This window comes from Apodemus sylvaticus, chromosome 22 (genome assembly GCF_947179515.1).
Source record: "Apodemus sylvaticus chromosome 22, mApoSyl1.1, whole genome shotgun sequence".
NCBI lineage: Eukaryota > Metazoa > Chordata > Mammalia > Rodentia > Muridae > Apodemus > Apodemus sylvaticus.
The window spans coordinates 51,999,225-52,023,951 of record NC_067493.1 but is presented as its reverse complement, the minus strand read 5'-3'; the positions used below and the strand labels follow the sequence as shown (position 1 = coordinate 52,023,951).

The 24,727-nt window shown below is 52.7% G+C and overlaps 1 protein-coding gene across 1 annotated transcript; it reads right to left on the bottom strand.

Moving 5' to 3' along the window:
* Suds3 (SDS3 homolog, SIN3A corepressor complex component) lies at nt 1–24,727 on the bottom strand. Its single transcript, XM_052167794.1, has 13 exons — nt 24,431–24,727; nt 21,305–21,374; nt 18,219–18,274; nt 16,662–16,733; nt 14,975–14,994; nt 13,542–13,698; nt 8,178–8,273; nt 7,233–7,294; nt 7,065–7,086; nt 6,328–6,433; nt 3,201–3,285; nt 1,280–1,365; nt 1–1,194 (listed from the first exon to the last, which is right to left on the bottom strand). The coding sequence occupies exons 1-13, from the start codon at nt 24,570–24,572 to the stop codon at nt 1,170–1,172; spliced, it is 999 nt and encodes a 332-aa protein (XP_052023754.1). The 5' UTR covers nt 24,573–24,727; the 3' UTR covers nt 1–1,169.

Here is a 24,727-nt window from a genome sequence, read left to right as displayed (position 1 = left end):
TTAATTAATAAACATCATCGTTTATCCTGTTTTCTTAAGGATCCAGTGGGAGAGCGGCTGTAAATCGTGGTTCTGCACAGTCTCCGTGGAGGCACAGGACTCACTGTGGCTTTGCACACCAAGAGGCGACATGGGCTGGGTCCAGGGGGCTGAGGGCAAAACAAGGTGTGGACAGCCTACGACAGCCACAGCCGCTCGGTCCCGCTTCTTCACCCATGGCCCGTGGCCGCTGGAGCATAAGGAACCTGCTGCTCAGCCACACGGGTCATTTCTCCAACCACAGGCCCAGGGAGCAAGAACGCCATGACAGGTGGCTTCGCTGGGGCTCAAGCAGCACACAGACTTGGCAGCTGCTGCTGGACAGAGCTCTCCTTGTCACTAACGTGGGGCAGACCTCAGGGGTGCTGTGGTGTTGAAGGGCACAGTACCACAGTGGGTCCAGCCACACGAGCGAGGCACAGACTGGTCACAGTGGCACCCACCTTGCCACCCCAGCTATGGGGAAGAGAGAACCCACACCTCCATGGGCACGTGATCAATATTTGTAGCCAATGGGAGCTAGAGAGAGGAGTTACAGACGAAAACCTCTGTACTTCCTCTTCTCCCACCCTGAACAGGGACTGGCACTTCTAAGTCACCTTCCCTGGAGACTGCTCGGTGGTGACTCCAGCAGTCAGGAATGTGCCATGCCCCTCCCGCAGCTCACATCCACTGGCTACAGTGTCCAGGGTGAAGACACTTCAGTCAGCAGAGGAGAAGCCCAAGGCAGGTGAAATGTTCTATATCATTTATTTCTCCAAGAAAGCAGAGCCAGGAGAATCAGTCCAGCCCTGTGCTTCTGGGCCCAAAGTGGGAAGCAGGCACACAACCTGCCAATCAGGTTGGGCAGGAGAGCGCACCTGCTGCTCTTCAAAGACCTAAAGACAATTGTTAAAACGAGCTTCCCTTCAAACTCAAAGGAGGTCTGAAAAAGGACCGAGTATAAACAAAACAAGACAAGAGAGGAATTCAAGGAAGGTAGGTGAACCCCAGTACTCCGAAAGCAAGGGTCTCTGGTGACTGAGTTCTGGAAGAGGCTGAGGCAGGAAAGAGCGGCACAGAGACGGAGGTGGCGGCCTTGTGAGCGCCCTGAAGACTCCACCGTGCTCCCCATGTCCCAGGCCAAGGAGCTAGTCCCGGTAAGTTAAGAATTTTCTATTAAGAAGAAAACAAAACAAAAATAAAAACCACTCCAGAACAGGGGTCGGGGGCAGAGGAGGTGCTAAGTCATGCCGCTGACCGCCGGCGGATCACGAAGAGCCCGCGCTGCAGCTGGCCCAGGTAGATCCGCATCTTGGTGCTGTCGCTGGTCTTCCTCACCCAGATCTGTGGGGACAAGAGCAGGGTGGGTGAGAGGGACGGACTCCTTCCCGCGCGGCTTGGGTGTGGCCATGTCTGCTCAAGGGGCCATCTAAGCACCACAGTTCTAGGGGCAGGTCCTGGTCCTGGAGCCTGACACGGGGCAGGTCAGCCAGCACCCACGCTTCTGACAGTGCCAGCTCCGTTTCCGCCTCAGTCATCAGGACTCTGGACTTGGTGATGATATTTTTCAGCACCCAAAATATATACGTTCAGGAGCAATAGCTTTTCAAAAGCAATTTAAAAATGCTTTCCTGGCTCTAAGGAAATTCCCCCACTTAGCCTCACAATGGTCCTTCTGCCTCAGCAGCTTCCTGGCCCCTGTGGGGTGTTCTGTGAGGCACTTCATCCACAACAGCCCTGTGGGGTGCACTTGGGGGGCTTCACTCACAGACTGAGAAATTAAATGGCCTAAAGCAAGGTGCGCCCCGGCCTGCCCTCACAGGGCTCTGCAGAGAGGGCTTCTCTCCCCTCTCAGGCTTTAGGCTGTCCGTTTACTCCCAATCTCCCTTCATTTCTAGTGAGTAATGAGTAACCAGAATATATAAATAGAGAGTGCAGCTTAAACTGGAACAAGTGGAAGCCTCTGTGAGAAGCTGCTTCCTGCTGGGCACTTTAGGAACAAGCTGACTCTAAGGGGGTCCCCCGCCCGCTGGCCCACCAGCCCAATGTGCCCACAAAGGCCGAGCAGCTCCAGAATATGTGGCAATGGGTCTGAATACGGGCTGGAACACTCCCAAGGTCTGAGGCTGCCCCTCCATCACCAGGTGCAGAGCTGTGACCCCGAGGCTGCCCCTTGGGAGCCCCTCAGCACCACCACTGGGTCACTGGACCACACTGGCACTCTTATGACAGAATGTGATGGTCTCTACTAGGACGGAGAGGCCTGTGCGCTCCACAGAGCGGCCCACCATACAATCACAAGCCCTCTTGTCTGGGGAGCACGTCTCTCTGGTGGCCCCTGGCATGACTCTGGCCTAGAGGCAACTCTCATCAGCAGCCTAAGAAAGAACAGTGCTCCTTCAAACTATCATTTTGCAAATGAGAGCATTTTTGATTCAGGAAGCTGAGAGAATTCCAGAGGCTTAAGTTATTTCATAATCCAGTTTCACTAGATTTACCGTGCACCGGCACAAATCACTACTAACAGAGGAGAGACACAGAAAAATCAATTTCTCTGCAGACATTTGTGACTGATAAAAGATCAAGCCAATGCAGCTATGAAAGTTTCAGACTTTCTAAAACTTGTAATGGTGTAGGTGAGACACTGCTGACATCTCCTAATGAAGGGCCAGCAGGAGCCCTGGGGCAGTCCTGGCATCCTCAGGTAGCACAGGAGCAGCTAAAATCAGAGAGGATCTCTGTTCAGAGGCACAGCAGGGCGTGTCAGCCTGAAGAACAGTCAGGAGTGGCAGGCCAGGACACCAGCACCCGTTTACTGAGCACCGCCCATTCCTCACAGACTTGTTAGTATGTAGGAAGGTGGAGTACGCACCACAGACAAGCGCCAGTCAGTGTGCAGCCACCAGGGGGCACCAGAGTGCTCACTCGCCATTTGCCCTCTCCTGCTCAGTAGCTCCCAAATCATAGCTGCGAAGAGTGCACTGGCTCCTGAGCACAGAACTACAGGGCCTGGCCCAGGCCTGCAGAGGCCCAAGGGTGCTGCTGACGGCTCCCCCCACAGTGCTGACCCCCCTACGAGACAGGACTCCACCGCACTTGTGGGGTGGGGCTTCTGTCAAGTCTGGTGTGCTCCCAACACTTCTCCCAGCTTTTGCTCACATGGCGAGCCGGCCGCCTACCTCACTGGCTCCCACGGAGCTGATGACACAGCTCAGTTTCTGGTTGTCCTTAGACTCCAGGTAGATGGCCTGGCTCTTGTGGTACCTGCCAAACCAGGACACAAACGAAACGTCAGCACGGGGGTGGGGGGCAGGAATACAAACACCACAGTGAAAGAAACCATCACTCCAGGAGTCCCAGCAGCACGCAAGTGAGGAAGAGTGCGGGCTTCTTAAGGCAGACAGGCAGGCAGACAGACAGGCTTCCACCCCAATGCTGGTGTCATCAATCATTGTTTCTTTGAGACAGGGTCTCTCAACCTGCAACTCCGATTCTGCTGACTGCCGGTGAGCCCCAGGGAGCCTCCGCCACAGCCTCCCCGGCACCCAGCACGATGAGACACGAGCCTTTTACACAGATGCTGCGGATGCAAACCCCAGTCCTCACGCTCACGACCCCGACCGTGTATATCTTCCCAGCTTGGTAATGGAGACAATACGGTCAGGGAACACAGAACCTCGGGTGGGTAGAAGGAGGGGCATAGAGCAGGAAAAAGCAACTGAATTTTATGACTACCAAAAATCCTAATATTACCACAATAAAATTAACTTCATTTCCCAAAACCTGGCCCACTCCACAGCTCTAGAGTCTCAAGGGACTCCAATGCCACTGGAATCAGGTCCTGCAGTCAGGTGACAGCAAGAAGGCTCAATCTTCTCAGCAAGGAGTAGCTCTATCTCTGACACCTACAGCTCCAGGCTTAAAGGTGGGCAAGGAGGGGAGGGGGAGGGGGGAGAGGGAGAAAGAGAACACACACACACACACACACACACACACACACACACACACACTCACGCATGCACGCATGCACACGCACTGTACCACCGTCAGGTAGCTATTTTAAAATCCCAGCTCTCTCCAGAGTCTTCTGTGAGGGTCATTAGTCTACATCAAAGCACAAGGCAAACTGACAGCACAAATGGCATGGAAAGCAGGGACTGAGGCAAAGGCAGGGTGCCGCTAGACCACGGCAAGATGGAGCCTAACCACTCCCCCACACTGTCCTGCTGACATCATTAAAGCCCCGAGGAATCACGCTACCTCTAGAAGAGACATCAGGACCCAGAAGCCCTGTCAGCCAGGGCTGTGTCTAAGGAAAGGAGAACAGAGGAAGCTTCCAGAGACAAAGGGACAAAAGCAGAGCAGGGGCCTGATGGGAGGCAGGCTAGTTCTGGGCAGGGCAGGCCTGGGGCCAACACCTCCACAGGACTGACTGGGGGTGTGGAGCACTACACCAAGAAAGAAAATGGCATCCTAAACTTCATGTAACAGCACAAAAACAACTTTAAAACTCAGGGAAGAGGTGAATGTCCAGGAGACACCGTCTCTCGGGCCTGTTCTGCTCACATGAGGAACAAGGTGAGTTCTGACGCTTCACACCAGACGCCTGTGCTGAGAGGACCAGATGCCAGCAGATAATGGCTCCTCTTTTCTTAAAAGGAAAGAAAGAGGAAGGAAGGAAGGAAGAAAAGAAGGAAGGAAGGAAGGAAGGAGGAAGGAAGGAAGGAAGGAAGGAAGGAAGGAAGGAAGGAAGGAAGGAAGGAAAAAATTTACTACATTTTCCTTCTCAAGACATTTCAGAGTCTCAGGACCAAGTTCAGAAAGTTGGAGAGTGGAGACCACATCTAATATCACACTGGCTGGAAAACTCACAGATCCACAGAACCGTTAGCCATAGATCTCGCCATTCCCAAAGGCCATTCTTACACGCGGGCCTGATCTTTAAAGGTTATTTGGTTTCCATTATTACAAGCACTTTTTAAGAACTCTCACTTTGCCCCTAGTGGTAAGCAGCTGGGGCTGCCACCTAGTGGTGACACACTGACGTAAGCGACACATAACAAGCAAGGCCAAGCCAGGAACACTCTTGTCCCGCAGCGGGTGACAGACACTAAGACAGGTAGAGACCTGTTCAGGCCCAACTTGATCTCTATGCTTCTGATGGGACAGTCTGCATGCAAGGGTCCACAGCCCAGATTTGGCCAACAGGGAAAAAAATCTGTATTAACACGAATCTCAGAAAATAAGTGACATGTGGGAGGTCAGAGGGATGGACAGCTTAGCTTGCTCAGGCACCGCCCTCAGCAGCCCCAGGATTAGTTGTTATGTACACACTGCAGTTTGATGCAGACAACAGAGCATTGTTATTCTGGCTCTGAGGTCCTAGGACCCACCGTGGACAGTGAGACATAACTAGACACGGACATGCCAGGTAACGAGCTGACATGTGACAGCCATCAACTTGCAAGGCCACACCACCAACTCTAAGTTGTCAACTTCTGGCTAAATAAAAACACTGAAATGGGAGCTATCACAGGCTGTTATAAATGGTAACAACAGAAGATCTCTAGGGACCCACACCTCCTCCACACAGCCAACAGAAAGTCAGAGCGTAGCCATGTCCACGCTCTGCCTGCACAGGAGCACTGAAGACGGGTCTGGCAGGAGTGTGGCACTGCCTGTGATGCCCCCCCAGTATGTGCTGGGTGGGTAAATGTATGAGCTTTTCACGTTCCTTTCTATCACTTCCAATGAAAGTCACAAGCAGCTGGAACAGTCATCTAAGTGATCTAGGATATACTCTCCCAACTACACTTCCTGGACTACCCCGAGAGGGACAAGACTGTCTAAGGGCACCGCTGTCCGGTGAAGGGCATCTGCCCATGAGAACCCTGCAGCTCTGAGAAGAGCGTCCACTCAACTGAGGTACAGAGCTCTCCCCCAGTCTGGTTAGATCACAAAATCCTTCTCTCTTGTCACCTTTAACACAGAGGAGGTAGTGGAGGAGGACATATACCCTGTCATGGCTAGATGGGGACAGCTTGAAACCCTAGGGTGCAGAAAGCACCACTCACACTTGCAGAAAGACTGCTCTCAGGGACCTCAGAGGCAGGCATCCACCAGCCGGCCCTCAGTCTTCAAGAGTCTGGGCCAGAGCCCTAGCACATGGGTTTGAGCCTCAGCACCAGCAAAAGAAATCAAGCTCACACACAAAGAGGTAAGCCAAGAAAACCCGAGGCATCATCGGCTCACCCGGCCCCCGCTCTCCAAAGACACTGTGAGCAGTCCACACGCCCCACAACTTACCATCTCTTATCATAGTACAGTTTGCCATCTTCTATCCGAGCCTCAAATCTCTGGGCTGGAGACTCTGCAGGTGTGGCAGGCAAGTGTTCAGGAGAGGATGGGGAAGCTGGAGGAGTTAGAGACACCAAGATGACAAGCAGACAAGTGAACCCTTTGGGTCTGAGCAAGAGGCCCAGCAAGGCCACGAAGAGACTGATACACCATTGTGACTACATCAAAATCTGCAATCTGGTGACCACACCCCACCCCCAGCTTCATTGCCAGGTCACCACACTAACTCTAAACTTAGTGTGGACACCAAATCAGCATAGCTCACTCAAAAATTCTTGAATGTTTCAGGGTGTATGGTCTGCTAATGCGAACTGGAACAGCCAGGTGAAGGGGCTCACTAGGACCAGACCTCCATTAGAATAGCAACGCCAGGGCTGAGCTCCAGACAGCCCAAGATACTGAAACTTCCTGTGGTTTCATGATTGGAACTGAAGATGGCCCTGAACCTAAAGCCTGCCCACCCAACACCCACCCACCAAGGGTTCAAGAGCCAATCAAAGGTCTCCTTTATAAAAAGTCCTAAGGAAAAGACAAAGCAGCACAGCGGCCTTAAAGAAACAACATGGGAGAGACATGTCTATGGCTTCCCGTCCTTCTCATGACTCCCCGTAATTCACCCCCGGAAACCCCTCGCCTGCTTTTCCAATGACGGGGTACACAGACTGGCAATGTCATCGGGCACTCACCTGGTCTCTTGGGTGACTTAAGCTGTAGGAAGAATAACAACAAAAAGGTCTCAGAGGAAATCATCTTAGAAGCAACTGAAAGCATAGAGATGTCATGGTGACTTTAACAAGTGACAGGAACTTACGTCACACGTGAGCTTTCGCGTACATCAAAACGCCCCACTGTACCTTGTTCAGCGTCCTCAGGTCCTCCATGATCTGCTCGTCTGTCAACAAGTAGTTTAGCTGAGGTGCCGAGAGTTAAAGAGCGTGTGGGACGCGCGGCTTCCGAGACAAAGGCACACAGGCCCCCAGGGCTCTGGGTCTGGCAAGGCCCAGGCTACACAAAAGCCGTTTTCAAGGTAAGAACTTGCTTCTTTAAAAAACTGGCTCTCGTGCTGCAAGTCATCAGGCACAGAGAACTCAACATGGCCCTCGCACAAGCTGCTCTGAGGGCAGTGGTGGGACACCGCACAGTAAGGTGACAATTTCATCTCAGGGTAGAAAATGCCGCTGCTCCAAAGTTTGAAACTTTCCAGACAAGGAAAGTCTAGTCTCCTAGGGGCTTAGATAACACTCTGAGGAGCACACCCTCTGCTGGTTACACACAAGGTGTAGACCACTCTGGGCAAACTGCTACATTTTATCTCCGGAAGAGAGCTGCTCGGTGCTGGCCCATCGGCCATGTCTACCGCTACACAGTGTCTTTCCATGGACACCTTACCTACTTGTGGGACAGTTCAAGATCCACTAGTATAGAGGCAGATAACTGGTAGACCATGGCAGCACACAACCCACCAGTGTAGAGAAAGACATATAACTGGTACACTACAGCAGTCTACAACCCGCTAGTGCAGAGGCAGATACCTGGGGGGGGGGGGGGGAGGGGGGCAGGGCAGTCTGCACCTAGTACTGTAGTCGGATACCTGGGGGGGCCAGGGCGGTCTGCAGCCCAGGAGGCAGAGGTAGGTAACTGGGACCACAGCAGGCAGTGTTGCCTTCAATTTACACATCTCACATCTTACCCATGGTTTCCCGACCAGTACTGCCACTGCTCTGTGAGACTGTGACTCTGTATACACTATCGAGTCAGTAAGCACAGGATTTCATAATTCAAGATGAGTAAATGGATATCAGGAGCCGGTTTTCTCCTCTTGTCTGGAATGGGGACAGGATCGTTTGGTCGCCTCCGCAATTTTCTGGTCATGATGGGTTTCACTTCCATAGAATCTGTGGCAAGAAGGGAAGAGGTGACTCTATCCAACTGCCCTGGGGCCAGCTGGAGTCCGTGCAGAGTGAGAGTCTGTCCCACGGACACCCAATCACAGCTGTGTGGCCAATCATGCTTCATCTGTGCACAACCCAGCCAGACGCCCATACCAGGCCTGTGCCTGGCCTGTGCCTTCCTGAGTCACACTAGCTAAGCACCCAGTCACAGGCTCTGAGACTGAAAAGAGGCTGGGGCTCAGGCAGGTAGCTCATTTCTGCTGCGCCCAGAGGCTGGGTGCTGAAGCCCACGGACCCCAGCCAAGGTTAGTATGTGAAGCCTTTGTTTATACATTCCCGACTCAACCCTTCGTAGCTACTGGAGGTCAAGACCAATACAATGAAGACGGAATGGGGCCGCCCTTCAATCTGGATTTCTCTGACAGATTCCACCCAGCACTCTCTCCTCCCCCAGAAGCTCTCCCCAGGGGATGGGCTAGTGTGGCACCTGAGTCTGAATACGCTAAAACCAGCAAGACCTGCTGAGATTCAGAGCTTCAAATGTCAACTTGCTATGAGTGTGGCCAGTGAGGCCGGGAGCTCAGCTGGGGCAGCACGAAATCAAACTCCCAGGTCTAAAGCCCAGATCCTGAGAAGTGACAACACTAAAGGAGGCACCTAAGCAGCACATGTCTCAGTCATATAACCGCCAAACAGCTAACCAAACTGCCTCACATTAGAAGCCTCCCTGGCTTCTGTGAGACAGGCACTACCCAGAGTCCCACTGGGTCTGCTGCCTGCCCACCCATTCATCAGGAAACCCACCAAAGCTGGGAGCCCAGGCAGCGCTGGGCCTGTCTGGAAGGGGACACCGGAGATGGGGTGGGTGCTAGGTAGTCTAGAGCATCCCCTGGAGTGCATTCCACAGTAACAGGCCTTTTGTTCTGCACACCTAGGCTGCTGGGTCACTTCCTGCCCACCCACCCCCAGCTGCAGTTCAAACTTCCCTTTAACACATTTTAACCACAAAGCAAGCTCGCCCATCTCCCTCCTAAGGGAGTGAGCTAACCCCAAAGCAGAGGCAGAAAGACTGGCTGAGCAGAGGCCCGGTGGGAGACGGAGAAGGAGGTCATTATGAGGTTCCATTCTGATAGGGGATGGGTCCCCTGTCCTGCACAGCAGTGACTATGGTTAACTAGCTAACACTGAGTGTTTCCGGCCAGTCTAGGGGTCCTGAGATTGTCAGTGTTCCTATGAGGCAATGACGGATGATTCGGGCAGATGGCTCGGTGGCTGCGGGATGGGAGCTAGCGGTAGAGCACTTGCCTAGCATCAGTGAGGCCCTGGGTTCGAACCCTAGTTCTTGAGATCAAAAACCTTACTATTTGTTTAGCTAGTGGGGTAAAAAATAACTGCAATGATTTGAAGCCCACACTTGACTTGAGGCCTGTGGCAAGGCGGGCCCCCACTAGACAAAGGGCCTCACCCATGCTGTCACAAGTCACTGCTGCAGGGGTGAGCACACGAAGGGGAGAGCAGGGAGTGAAGAGAGCATCAGATGTGTGGAGGTCAAAGCATGCTGGGAACAAGTGACCAACCTCCAAGACAACAGAGTTGCCCAGGACAAAGGGCTGACGTTTAGGTGGAGCCCACCCTCCCCAGGTCAGGTCACCTCACCCCTGCCCCACCCCTTCCACCCCACCCTCACCGCCCCCCCTAGATCTTTCTGTGTGTCTTTCCCTGACTTCCAAAGCCCCTTTCACTGGCGCATTAGGCGCTGCCCAGAACAGCCACACTACAAGGAGCCTGTCATATCTTTACCTCGCCTTAAACCTGGAAGGTCTGGAAACTCTCCAAATACTGTCTCCCCCAGGACAGGACAGCCAGCAGCCCAACCTTCCTGACTCAGCGGAGAGGAAGGAGCCGGTCTAATGCAGTTAGGACAGACTGCCTTCAGTACTAGTGAGGTCCTTTGAGGACCTGGGGCAAGAGGCTGACTTCTGAGTCCATTCTGACACTCTTAAGCCTGGAAAATGTCACCCAAATCAAACAGAGCTGTGCAAGTGAATGACGCCACACCTGCTAGGTGTCAAGTCTCTGTTCTGTGCCAGCCGACCCTCCAGACACCCTATTACCCCTCCCCAGACAAGACGACGCCCCTCAGGACATGGCCTGTGAGCCTGCAGAGGCACTTGACCTCATAGGAGGCAATGGATTTCTACCTCAACCTTTTGACTGCTCACAGGGCCAGCTACAAAGCCAATATTCCCTAAAGCAAATGTGTGGATTTTACTGAGGTCATAAGTAGCTTCCAATAGGGGCTGGAGAGCTAGCAGACACCCCAGTGAGCACATGTCAGAAAAACAGCAAAAGCCAAGCAGCAACAAACTGGCCTTCTAATCAAAGGAAAGGCAGATTAAAAATGATCAGGGCTGGAGAGATGGCTCAGCGGTTATGAACACTGACTGTCCTTCTGAAGGTCCTGAGTTCAAATCCCAGCAACCACACAGTGGCTCATAACCATCCATAAAGAGATCAGACGCCCTCTTCTGGTGTGTCTGAAGACAGCTATAGTGTACTTAGATATAATAATAAATTAATCTTTAGGTGGGAGCCAGTGGGGCTGACCAGAGCGAGTGGAGGTCGTGAATTCGAATTCTCAGCAATCACATGATGGCTCACAACCATCAGTTCAGCTACAGTGTACTCATATACATACATAAAATACATAAACCTAAAAAATAAAAATAAAAATGATCAAGCCTTTGTTACAAAGGTGATTCAGGCAGAGGACCCTGGTCCAGTTTCTAGGCCCTCCTCAGTTATCCATAATGCTGGCTCTAAAGCATCCGCAGCCCTCCTCCAGGCAACTACAAACACATGGCATAAGCATGTGTACACACACACACACACACACACTCACACAAGCACCCACTTAAGTGCACACACAAAGATAAATCTTGGAGAAACAAAAAGTGGGTAACTCTTCGATGCCTTCAAGGTCATGAGACCTGTACCTGCCTGGTTGTCTGGGTCTCACACACACACACACACACACACACACACACACACACACACACACACACACCTGGCACAACACCAAAGGCTCACATTCAGCTCACTCTGCTCATCAGAGTGGCCCAACAGCCCGTGGGCAGGCCACGGGAGTAGGACAGGATGGCCCAGGACCCTCAGCAGCCCCCAGGTGACCTGCGTCTGTGTGAGGCAGCTGGCCCAGCAGCTCCCCTTCCAGCACAGCACACAGCAACTGCGTGACCAGCCAGCCCTGGTGTGCCCAGGAGGCTGAGGAGACTGAGCGCCTCCCGCCACTCCCACGAACCCTGAGTCCTAAGTGACTCCTGTTGGACAGAGCAGGCGGCCCCACACCAGCTCCCTACGGCGGCCTCCTCCCTTGCTGGCCTCCCTTCAACATTTGAAGAGAAATCTCAAGGTGTCTTGAAAAGGGCCATCTAAGACATTGTTTCTGCTTCTGCGGACAGGGCTGGAAGCAGTCGGCCTGTCTCCCTCCCTCCAACAGCACGGTGGCATCATCTGTGGAAGGCCATCATCCTTCCGGCTTCAGGGCCTCCCGCCAGCCCCACCGCCAGCGCTCTCCACGCCAAGGCACCAAATGGCCGGAGGAAGGCCATGAGCACCTTTTACCCGTGGATGGATTTCAATGCGCCTGCTACCTGCTTTACTGCAGCACAAATGATGTCCCTGTCTTTATTTGTCTTTTCTGCCTCCTGTCTCAGTTCAGAAGCTGGCTATAAAACCACCTGGCCACGGCCTGATGCTAGTCAGTAACTAGGACACTAAGGCACGCATAAGGGGAGCCCGTCCTTCCCTGTGGATGGGGCGGGACTTCCTACTAGCCTAATGGCAGCTCCCGAGTAGCTGGAGGCTCCAGTAGAGTGACGAGACATCACTGCCAGAGACTTCACAACCACCACCAAGAAAACAGCACGCAGCTCAAAACAGCAGTGCCATGGTGGGGCCTGAGAGAAACCACACAGACAGTAAACAGGTGGCCTGAAGGCGCTACCCCAACACCCACCTCATGTTTCAGAGCTGCACTCATGCCTTCTGACAAGCCCTAAGCTGGTTTCAAAACTCTCACCTCCCACCCAAAAAATAAATAAATAAAGGTCGGGTGGTGGCGGCCGCACGCCTTTAATCCCAGCACTTGAGAGGCAGAGGCAGGCGGATTTCTGAGTTCGAGGCCAGACTGGGGTACAGAGAGAGTTCCAGGACAGGCAGGGCTACAAACCCTGTCTCAAAAAAAAAACAAAAACAAACAAAAACAAAAAACAAAAAACAAAACAAAAAACAGAACAAAACCAAAAAAACCTCACTCCCCTACTCCACCCCCACCAGACCCACCTCACTGTCATCGGGGGACCTGTGGGGGGCAGTCAGTCCGTGTGGATGGGATGGCCAAGCTGGTCTACAGTGCAGACAGAGGGACCAGTGCGTGGGCGTGGGCTGTAGCTGTCTACTTTCTGATTCAGAGTCAACTCCAAGCTTTCTGTGAAAACCCAGATGTCCTATGAGCCTTGCTAAAATCAGCTATCCCAGAGCCCCAGAACCTTCTAGACAGATGACAAAGTTTCAGGGTGTGCAGAAGAACACACCACCTGTGTGGCCATGTGGCAAACCCAGTGCTGACTTGCAATGAAGACCCTGCCAAGTTCTGAAACGGCTGGTTCTTGCCAATGCTTTCTATCCTGTGATTCACCAGCCTGCAGTTGGCAACGGGAGTCAGTCCTGCCGCTCCCCCAGACCTGTCTGCAACCTGCTGAGCTCCCGGCCATCAGATCCCAGCAGGGAGGAATGAGACTTCCAAGCTTCCCATCCTGGAGGAATCACTGGCTCTGAGCAGCACAGCACTGTCTGGGGAGAGAGCCCAGCCCCCTTCCTTGTGCCATCAGAGGACAACACCCTTTTCTAAGACACTCAACTGTAAGACACAAATGACAGCTAATAGGAAGCCAGTGAAGACACAAGTCTGAGTGTGCACTAGCTTGTTTCTGAACAGCCTGCACGTGTCCTGCCTGTCACGTGACATTCCAGGCACTCAGTCAGGAGGTGACGTGCTGTGCTGGACGTGAGCCCTCTGGAGGGGTGTGGGGGAGGGGGTTCAGCAGCCTGCCTCAGGTCCCCAGTTGGTGCGGGGTGGGGGTGGGGGGAAGTGCTGACGGAGTCAGGAAGTCATCTCTCCAGCACCATGGCCCACTCGCTCCCAGACGTGAGGTGTGACAAGGGCAGGCCCTGGGGACCAAGGCTCGGTACCTCCAGTCAGCTCCATCGTGAGCTTCTCATTCTCAATCATCTTCTTCTTCTCCTCCAGCTCGGCAATCAGGTTCTCCTTCAGCTCCACCTTCTTGTCTTCAAACTCCTTCACGGCGGCCTTCTTCTCTTTAATATAGTTCCTTTCCACCTGCTCCGTCTGACAGAAAGAAAGACACAGCCGAGGTGGGGTAGCCATGGGCACCAGCCCCAGGCCAGCTCTGACCAGAGCAGTGGGGAAGCCTGAGACTTTATTTCACCCACACAGACCCATGGGACTAGGGATCCTGGGGACGATCCCAACAGGTCCCCAAACCCAGCCGTGTGACAGCACTTGCTTCCAAGGCACTGACTGTCACCCTGCCCACCCCCTAGCCCCCATCAGGAGTCTGCCAAGGCTTTAACGTCATCAGAACTGAGTCTCTCCAAGAGAGCTGGGGGTGTCCCTTTGGGAAGGACACAATTTCAATGAAAACAGCCCATTCCAGGGGAAGTTTCTGCATTCAAAATTAATTAGGGGACACTAAAGCCAGACGGCGTGCTATTATGTTTGATCCCTAGGAACAAAAGCAACTACAGACCATTCATTAGGCACCTGAACCCTCGAGTAATAGAGCAACAAAATTGAGCTATTAATAAAATAAAGAACTGCCTAAAGCCCACTTGTGAAATCCCCCCACCGTCCTGGGTGACGGCTGTGGGCTGTGTGTGACTGAGCCTGTGCTCTGCCTGGCCGCGGCTGCGTGCGCCAAACTAATTTTAGTAAAAAACCTCTCCCAGTAACTTGAATCTGACAAACCAAAAAGCATCTTTAAGTCCCACTGGGCCCAAGGCCGGCCTGCCACTCAAGAACCAGACCCTTGTCTCAGCACCACAGCACCGAACTGTCTGTGACATGAAAGGAAATGTTGGCTCCATCTTACCACGCATTAAGCCCAAACACAAGGCAGGTGTGTGGGGCCAACTGAGAGACAGGGCGATGGGAAGGCACTGGCTTAGTCTGCAGACAAGGTCATAATGTGAGGTAAAGCTCAATGAGCAGACTGGGCTAGAGACGGGCTAGCAGGTCCGAGGCTCACTGCTCCTCACTGGGCCTGAGTCTGGTCCCACCGCCCACATCAGCTGGCTCTCAACTGCCTGCAATTCCAGCTTCAGGGGGCAGAACCCTCTTCTGGCCTCCAGGGGCACAAACATACATAAATCACATTTTAAATTAAAGAACAAGAAAGAAACAGGGAGGGGCAGCATCTTAACCCAACGTGGTCAGAGGACCGCACAACACGCCTGGGAGGCTGGAAGGTCTAAGCAGGCGCTAAGCATCCCTAACCAAGTGAGCTGCGATGACAACCGTCTACTTGCTAAAAGAAGGCAAGGCCAGAGGACCAAGAGTCAGACTCCCCAGGAGTCTACAAACGCAAAGGATCCTGGGTACTTACTTCCAGCTGGAGGAAGAGCTCTGAAAGAAAGAAAAACACAGTTAAGATTCGCCAGCCGCCATCTTCCTAGATAAAGGGGTTGGGATTCACTGAGAGGCGTGGTCAGTCCTACCTCACCAGCCTGACGTATGCTCTCACTCAGGCCCACCCAGTAGGACAGCACAGTGAGACACGATGCAGGCGCCTTAGAGCAGACTCCGCATGGAAGCTTTCAAAGCGGCGTAGATGGACGGTAACAAGAGCCCTCTAGAATCTCCAGAGGACGCGGGGTCTGGGCTCAGTTGGGATTTAACTCTGGTCATTCTCTCAAATTCCAGACCCAAGGCAGCCCCTCTCCTGAGGCCTTCCCTCACAGAAGCAAACTCATCAAGCTCTACGCTAAGCTTCCTCAGTGCCTACTGTGTGCCAGCAACCATTACCTGTTTACCTGTGTGATGGCTGGTCTTAGTTGTCGACATGGCTACATCTGAAATTAACTAAAACCCAAGGGGTTGGGTACATTGCGAGGGATTTTCTTTTAAATCATCTGCAGTGGGAAGACCCACCTTTAATCCGGATCTTCTGAGTTGGGAAGACCCACCTTTAATCTGGACCATAACTTTTGGTGGCAGCCTCTATAACGGCTATGGACGGAGGAAGCTCCTTCTCTGCCTGCTTGCCCCCGCTCTCACCGGCCAGTCTATTCCGTCACTGGCACTAGAGCCTACCTCCTCCAGATCCCAGTGTATACAGAAGACCAGCTGAGCCAGCCAGCCTGGATCAACTACCTAACGGGTCCTCAGATTTTCTGGAGGGACACAGCCACTGTTGGCCCAGCCCCGAGACCACCTTACCCTGTGTGTGGACACAGGCTCATCCTGTCTGCTCTCTTCCTCTACAGACAGGATGCTGTCAGCTCTGGCAAAGATGGTGACTGCTGCAAAATGTATCTGTGACTTCCTGTCTCTCTGGGTGAGTGTGGACCTACTACGTTTGGTCTACAAATACCATGAGCAGACCAGAACGGCTCTTTTGCAACCCTCGCATTCTAACGAGCCATTCACCGTGCAAACACATCCAATCACACCCCTTGGAGCTTTCAGACTTGCAGAACTCAGACTAAGAACCCAGATATTATGTCTGATGAAAATCATTCTGAGCAGTCAAGTCCCTGTCCCAGAAGCTACAGTGACTCCAGCCCAGGGAACTGTGGGCCCAGAAGCCTGCTGCACGGTCCCTTAACTCCCAGCACTCTTTAATTTCATGTAGGTCAGCACCTCTGGCCAATGAGATGGTGAGTTTCCTAAAGCCATAGACAATGTGCTGTGACATCACAATGCTCAAAGCACCAATGTGCACAAATGCTTCAGCACCCTGAACAAACATGGAGTATTGCAGATGAGTAGCATTCCATGCCGATGGTGCTTGAAATACACGGGAGGCCAATACAAGGCCACGCCCCTCATCTCAGGTACAGACAAGCTAATTAATCAAGACGTGATGCACTCCAGCCTCCTCCACCAAGTGGACAAGAGGGAGGAGCCGCCCAGACACGCCGACTCCGGAGGACAGAGATGGGCTGTATGTACCGGCTGCCCCGGCTCACCCTTTCCCTGGTTCTCCCAGGGGAAGGCTCAGGTTCGCATTCTCTCCGCACGGACAGGCAGAAAGCCTGCAGGCGTCAGCGGGCCTGAGCGGGAGCACCAACCTGCGTTGCGGATCCTCTCTCTGTACTGCTGGTCCAGCTTTTTCATCCTCTTCTGATATTCTTGTAGCGTACCTGATGGGACAGTCACAGGGCACAGTGAGTCGGAGTCAGCCTGCCCTGCACGCTTCCCTCTCCTCAGTCCCTTCCTAGCTCTGGAGCCGCCTAGAGAGCTACATCAGAGGAGGAGGCGCATAGCAGACAGCACCAGACAGGATGGAGCCCCCCGCCCCCTCCCCTCAGGGTGAGCACTGGGCCCTACAGTCTAAGACAAAGAGCTTGGCCGGGCAGTGGTGGCGCGTGCCTTTAATTGGGAGGCAGAGGCAGGCGGATTTCTGAGTTCAAGGCCAGCCTGGTCTACAGAATGAGTTCCAGGACAGCCAGGGCTACACAGAGAAAACCTGTCTCAAAAAACAAACAAATTTAAAAAAAAGACAATGATCTGCACTCTCCTGGGGAAGGCTCTTCCTTTTTGCAGTGAGATCTAGGTCAAAACTATCCAGGAAAGCTCTGTGTGATGGTAGAAAACTCTGCCTCTGCAATATCAATACAGTGGCCAGTAGCCAGGTGGGGCTACGTTAGCACTGGAAATTAATCAGTAGCAGCAAGGAACCAGATCACTCATTCAGTTCAATGTGACTCGGTCGGACTCAGCCGTGTGGCTCACGGCAGTCAGATGGCGGGGGTACAGATCCTGAAGCCCCTGCTTGTTCATCCTCCCTGAGGCGGCTGTCAGGAGCCCCACAACTGCAGGAAGTGCCTGCTAGCATGGTGGCTGGCAGAGGACCAGGGCCCAAGATCGCACCTCCCGGCCAGGAGGAGCTGCCGGGGAAGCAGCTGCACTGACAGGGACCCCAAGCCCCGTGGCAGAGCCAGCAGCTGCTGCTCAGGCTCAGCCCAGTCCCTTCTTCCCTCACTCTGAAGATGAAGCCCGAGGTGGGGCACGCCCCAAAGTCACATTCCTTAGAGAACGGTGGTGCTGTGTGGCAAGGTCTTGGAGAGGTGGCTCTCCGTCTCAGGCTGCCAAGACTTTAGCGACCTCCAAGACAGAGCGCTGCGGTGAAGCGAGGGGCTGGGCTCAAGGAGAGAAAACTTGATTCCTTTGATAACAATGCCCCCTCTCTTACAAATGTTTCTTCCACTGGGGTGTGCACGTGCCCGTGTACATGCCCGTACATCTGGAGGTCAGAGGCCATCGTTTAGAGTGAGTTCTCGTCTCCCACCACGTGATGTCATGAGGCTTGGCAGCAGGCTCCTTTATTCACTGAGCCATCTTGCCACCCTCAATATCCTCTCAAAAAGGCAAAGTCTATCTTAGGCATGGTGGCCTCCAATCTATCCCCCAAGGCCCCATGGGAAGCTTCAAGAGTGTTCCACACTGAAGACAGTGAAATATGAAAGTCAGGAACTCAGTCTTTAATAAGAGACAGCAGAACTTGTACAGATGACTGAAACAGACCAGACTCAACCCTCGCCCGCACTCCCAGACAGAAGTGAGACTCTCAGACTTCAAGGGCTTGCAGCAGGGGGTGCTGTGGAGCCCGGAAGTGACACACCTACCTTCCTGCAGCTGCTGCAGCTGCCTCTTCAAAGATGCCAGTTTGTCCTGATACATCCTGCAAGAGAGGGAGGACTCAGCTCACAGGCAGGAGGAGCCGGCTGCCCTGGAGATGCAGTCGGTGGTCTTCAGGGCAGAGAAGGGGAATCAGGCTGAAGAGGTTTGAGGTGAAGAGATCCCAAAGAGACACGCTCTGCACTCCGGAAGTGTGGACATCCCCAGGAAGCCGTGCGAACTGCACAGTGAGAGCCTCAGGTGCTAGTGAAGCCTTACAGTACAAGGTAAGCAAGAACAGACCAAGACTGGCAAAAGGGCACTGAGGAGATGTGGTAAGGACACGTCCCACCAGCCCTGACGGCCTGAGTTCCACCTCTGGGCCCAGCACAGTGGAAGGAAAGAAGTGATCCCCGCAAGTTGTCATCTGACGCACAGTACAGCACGGCATGACCCCTTAATGCACAAGAAGAATACACTGAAATGTGACTTCCAAGGGATTGTGAATGGTGGACTAAGGCGCCCTTAGCACACCTCTCTACAGTCAGCGCAGCTGTGTAAGGGCCAGGTCCACAGCTTTCCTGTCGTGGGAAAGCCACTACCTTTCCAGGATCTGAAAAGTAATGCTAATCCAGGCTCAAAAGCTCCCTGCAGGATGGATCTGCAGCCCCAGCTGGGCGAGGGCACAGAGCACGCAAGGTGATTGGCGGGCTCGCACCAATCACACTGAGGGGTTATGGCAACCACGCACGCCAGCAAGTCCATCTGGGATGTGAGTCCTGGTGTGTCACGTCAGGGGCAATGCTTCTGATTCTACGTGAAAAACCCCAGTATCTCAGTAGCAACAACAAAGGCCTTGGAGAACATGGTTCAACAAGACCCCCCACTTCTCAAAAAAACCGACAGACACACAGACACACTGTTCTCTCTTCAGAACAGTGAGAGGCCCATGAGCCTCCCGACTGCTCTCAGAGGGCCAGCCACGATGCACAACTCAGGCGCACCAGAATGGAAGCAGGTATCAGCACAGAGGCTGTCTGGCTCAGTAAGTATGAAGGAGGCGTGAATATCAAAAGCTTATCTCTAAAACTGCTGCTATCGGGGCCGGCTCTAGAGATGGCTCAGGGGTTATGGGCACTGGCTGCTCTTCCGGAGGACCTGGGTTCGATTCCAGCTCCAACGTGGCAGGCAGCTGACAGCAGTCTCTAACTCCAGTTCCAGGATATCCAACGCCCTCTTCTGGCCTTCGAGGGCACTGAACACATAGTACACAGAACATGCAGGCAAAACACCCATGTACATAAAAGAAAAATAAACACATCTTTTAAACAACAAAAACAACAACAAAAACAACAACAAAAACCACAACTGTTTCTGAAACATGGTAAACACAGGAGAGGGCGGTGTCGAGAAGTCTGTGAAACCCAGGGCATCAAGTGCCCACCACTCAGAGGGAGCAGGCAATTCTGAGCCTCTCTTGGAAAGGGAATACTTGGGAAATGAGAAAGGAATCGAGGGTGGGCACCAGGTCTGCAGGCATCACATCCACAGAGAAGAGTCTGTGAGAACAAGTTTCAAGCAGGTCAGACTCACCCAGTGAAAAGCTGGCAGAGCAGAAGGGCCAGGCAGAGTTTCAGGTGCAGCTGAGCACACACACATGAATTGTTAATGTGACCTTGCCCTGCAGCGGTCACACCTGGCTGAGTGGCTCCTTTGGGTTGAAAATGGCAGATGCTAGAGAGACGGCATGCACATTTGAAAGAAGCGGGAGGAAGAATGGGGACCACCTAATCTACAGGCGCTTAAGGGTTCAAAACTGAGAGCCTCAAAATAGATGCAGTCGCCACTTCCTGAACACTGGGCATGGTGGAGCCTCATAACCTGTAACCCAGCACCAGGGGACGAAGCAGGAAGACTGCGGTGCGCTCAAGGCAGCCTTAGGTGACAAATGATCTCCAGACAAGCCTGAACCTCCGAGTGAGCCCCTATCTCCAACACGTCCTACGCGACCATTCACCTGGGCACAGACCCAGTAGCGGGTTGTACAGTGGCATGCACCTGAGGTTCTGCTACTTGGAAGGCTGAGGCAGGAGGACACCTTTTACCGAAAAGATTGACACCAATCTGACAACATGGCAAGACTCTGGGATTTATTTCTTGTTTGTGGTTGATGGTGTGTTTCTCTCTCTCTTCTTATTTATTTTATTTTAATTTTATTATTTTAAAGATTTATTTATTATATGTAAGTACACTGCAGTTGTCGTCAGACACTCCAGAAGAGGACGTCAGGTCTCATTACAGATGGTTGTGAGCCACCATGTAGTTGCTAGGATTTGAACTCAGGACCTTTGGAATAGCAGTCAGTGCTCTTAACCCCTGAGCCATCTCTCCAGGCCCATGTGTGCTTCTTTTTTAATAACTAACAATAGCTAGGTAGTGGTGGTGCGCATAGTTAATCCTAGCACCTGGGAGATGAAGGCTGGCAAACTCAAGAGAGTTCAGGGCTGGGCTTATCTAAGGAGTGAGTTCCATGACAGCCAGGACTATGCAGAGAAACCCTGTCTCCAAAAAAAAAAAAATGAGAAAATAAAAATAAAAAGGCCAGGTGTGGGGGAGACATCATCAATCCCTGTATTCTGTGAACTGGAGGCTAGTCCGGTCTCAAAACAATTCCCCCACTCTCCTCAGAAAACTGTCAAGGCTTTAGCTGGCTATGGCTGAAGACAGAGGACAGGCTTCCGTGAGGATGTGTGAGAGCAGACAGGCAGTGTGGCAGGAAGGGGGCGGCAGCCTGCCCCTCAATGCCCAGGATGCTCGGGACACCCAGCATAAGGCCTACAATATAGGACAGGGGCTGGGGGCCGGCAAGATGTCCACTTTCCTGGGTACCAGTTTTCACAGCAATTCTAAAGGCCTTACCACCCCCAACACCATGTCCACCTGCTAGCCTAACCTCAGAAAGCTCTTAGATGTGACCAGAGAGGGAAATTACAGAAACATTTGAGCTTTGCAAGCACTGATGTCAAAAGGCATCTCTGTGAAGACTGAACGGCCTGTGTATTCCAGACAAAAGGCACAGACAGGGTCTACTCACTGCTCCTTCATCTCCACGTAGTCTTCCTCATCGTGCTTCGCCAGGTCAGTCTCACTTGCATCCTCGGTGTCTGGGCGAAAGGAGGGGAGAAGCGGGCAGTTAGGATCAGGTTCCAGAATCAGCATCATGACAGCACGATTAGCAGGCCTCTGGGAGAAGAACGAGTTCCTATCCCATGTGGGTCTGCATGAACCTACTAATAAAAAAAGTGTGTGTGTATGTGTGTGTGTGCTGTGTGCATGCGTGTGTTTAAAACAAAAAAGAGATATGCCACTCCAACTTGGGTTTATGCTGAGAATGTACTTGCACAGTGCCGGGCGGTGGTGGTGCATGCCTGTAACCCCAGCACTTGGGAGGCAGAGGCAGGCAGATTTCTGAGTTCGGACCAGCCTGGTCTACAAAGTGAGTTCCAGGACAGCCAGGGCTACACAGAGAAACCCTGTCTCAAAATAAATAAATAAATAAATAAATAAAATAAAATAGAATGCACAGTAAGACGAGAGGGCACAGCAGACAGCCCAGACACAGGCCACAGAGCAACAGTGAACAGAGTACTGTTCAAGAGGAGATCTGAGCAGGCGTATGCCCATCCCATCACATGTTAAGAGGTATACAGTGAAAAAATGACCATCCCACAAGACTCAATTCTGATAACTGAACCGATTTCCAAGTTAACAAGTTAAAACAAACAAAACACAGGAGGTGGGGCAAGATACTTTTTGTTAAATGCTTCAAAACCTTGTAAATTAAATTTTCACAAGGGGGCTGGAGGCATGGCTCACTAGAGTTCACTGTTCTTTGAAGAGGATTTAGGATAGGTTCTCCAACACCCGCATCAAATGGCTTCTATAAAGTCCTGCAACTTCAGTTCCCTGGGATCTGGCGCCCTCTTCTGGTTTCACAGGGCACCTGTGCACGTGGTGCATATGAATTCATAAAGACAAACAAAATGAGTTTTCAAGCCGGGCGGTGGTGGCGCACGCCTTTAATCCCAGCACTTGGGAGGCAGAGGCAGGAGGATTTCTGAGTTCAAGGTCAGCCTGGACTACAGAGTGAGTTCCAGGACAGCCAGGGCTACACAGAGAAACCCTGTCTCGGAAAAAACAAACAAACAAAAAAAAAAAATGAGTTTTCAGTTCTATTCATTTTGTTTTTATGTGTATGAGTGTTTTGTCTCTGTGTAGGCACACCCCCTGCATGCCTGCTACTCACAGAGGTCAGATGTCGGATGGTTGGAGCCGTACTTACAGATGCAAATAAAACTTGTATTCACCTGATGGCTTCTGCCGTCTCGGAGGCTTACTGCCTCCTTCTGCTAACCTTGGCCTGGTCCTGGAAGCTTCCAGCCTCTGTACATCTAATCTAGGCCTGGAATGCTTTTCAGCCTCTGAGACTTGCTGCTGAATGAACTCACCCTTCCTTGTTCTTTCTGAGCTCTGGGTGGTTCAGCTCAGCTGTTCTAGCTCAGCCTCCTCTCCAGGCTGTCTCATTTCAATCCAGCTTCAGTCCGTTTCTTGGAGAAGGGCTCTGCTTGGCCTCGTTCTAGCACTGGCAGTGTCTTCAGCTCTTTCTTATTCTCTGGCTCGCCCTGTGCTCACCTGTGCCTAGCTTGCTCTCTCTTCAATCTGTCTCCGTAAACCTGTCCCAGTAAAGCTGCCTCCTTCCTTCTTCTCTGCGCATCTCTCTTAAGCACCCTTTCCCTCTCATCTCCTGAGAGTTGATTACATCCCATCCTCTCAAATCTTTCTCTGATCCCTCACTTTGTCTGACACTCAATTAGCTTTGAAACATGGCTGCTTCCTTTTATAAACTAACTTTCCCTTCATTGTTTGGGATTAAAGATATGTACTAAGGGCGTGTCTGTATTCCAGCCGGAGGAATTAAAGGTGTCTGCTACGGCTGAGCCAAAACACAACTAAAAACAGGGTTTGGTTTTTTTTTTTTTCAATAAATAAAAAAATCTCTCGAGGCCAGCCTGGTCTACAGGGTGAGTTCCAAGACAGCCAGGGCTACACAGAGAAAGCCTGTCTCGAAAAACAAAACAAAACTAAAAACAACAACAAAACCAATCTCGAGGTTCTCGAGGTTCACAGTGTGATCAAATATCCTGCAACATATAGACATTGTTGTGAGCCATTCACCTGGACCCTCAGAAAAATCAGTAAGTGTTCTAAACTGCTAAACTTAAACAGGTCTTAAGCAAAGATCTGGATGTAATGGCCAATTTTGTCCTCACTGTACCCCCTGGTGGTCATTAAGAGAAGTGCAGCTTTCACTTTGAAAACTCCCTACTTAAACCTTGCTTTTTACCATAGTTTAAACCAAATGCACTCAGTTCCTTCAACTTTCTGCTCTGCTTACGTTTCTGATCTGCTGCGTTTTGAGAGGCGGCAGCAGACCCAAGTCTCCACAAAGCCACCTCCTTTCCCTCGGTGGAAGGAACTTTCACGGAGGTCCTGTCTAGAGCTAGCCAGCTATGTTACTAGGCACTTGAGAGACTACGATCCTCCTCACTGTCGAGGTAGCGCTTTTTGCTTTCTACAGCCAGAATACTGTCCACCCCACCCATACAAGGGCCACCCCTTGCCTCTTTTCCTTCGGCTTCGAGCCTCTCCTCCACCTAGCTCCTTCCTCGATTCCTCTGGGTGTCCCTCGCACTCGCCAAAGGGTAAACAAGGTCCAGACTGAGACCTGAGCCTGGAGAACCGATAGCACAAATGCAAACTACTCGGGACTGAGAACAAACCCCGACCTCCCCTTTCACCCACTTCACCGTGGCAGGACGGATTCCATTTAACGCTCACACCTAGAAAGTGAGTACTCCATGCTACTCCGCAGGAGGTGGGTAAACAAGACAGCTTTAAGGTCACAAAGCTGGGGGAGGTGCCGGCCAAATGAATACTTACACCTGTCCGATCCCAGGTCCCCAAGTGGAGCTAGGGGCGTTAAACATTTTGAGGAGAGAAGCGGGGAGCTTGGAAGCCAAGGCGGGCAGCACCCCTCCGACCCAAGAGCGGAAATGAGACACTGGGCTGCGGACAGTCTTAAAGGGTCCCCTGGCTCTGAAGAGCCCTGGTGACCTCTGACTCCCGCCCCACAGACCCTGGGCCCCGATCCCCGCCGCACCTTCGTCGGACTCTCGGCCCCGGCAGCTGCGCTCGTCGTCCTCGGCGCTCTCCAGCTCCTCGTCGTCCTCGGGGTAGTACTCCGGTGCTGGCGGCGCTGCAGCCGGAGCGGGCGCCGGAGCCAGCAGCCCCGCGGCGCTCATGTTGCCGCCTCGGGCCCCGGCGGAGCGTGTCCCGCGGAGATCGCGGCCTCCTGGCTGCGCCCCGGACAGCCCCCACCTCGCGCAGCCGGAGCCGCGGACGCCCGGTCTCCCTCGGCGCCGAGCTCCGCCCCCGGCGCCCGCGCTGGGCAACGGGG

Coding starts and splice junctions, on each gene's coding strand:
- Suds3 (XM_052167794.1), bottom strand. CDS start 24,572: ATGAGCGCCGCGGGGCTGCTGGCTCCGGCGCCCGCTCCGGCTGCAGCG. Junction 7,295..8,177: donor GAGGAGAAAACCGGCTCCTG/ATATCCATTTAC, acceptor AACTCTCGGCAC/CTCAGCTAAACTACTTGTTG. Junction 1,366..3,200: donor GCTCCGTGGGAGCCAGTGAG/GTAGGCGGCCGG, acceptor TTGTCCCCACAG/ATCTGGGTGAGGAAGACCAG.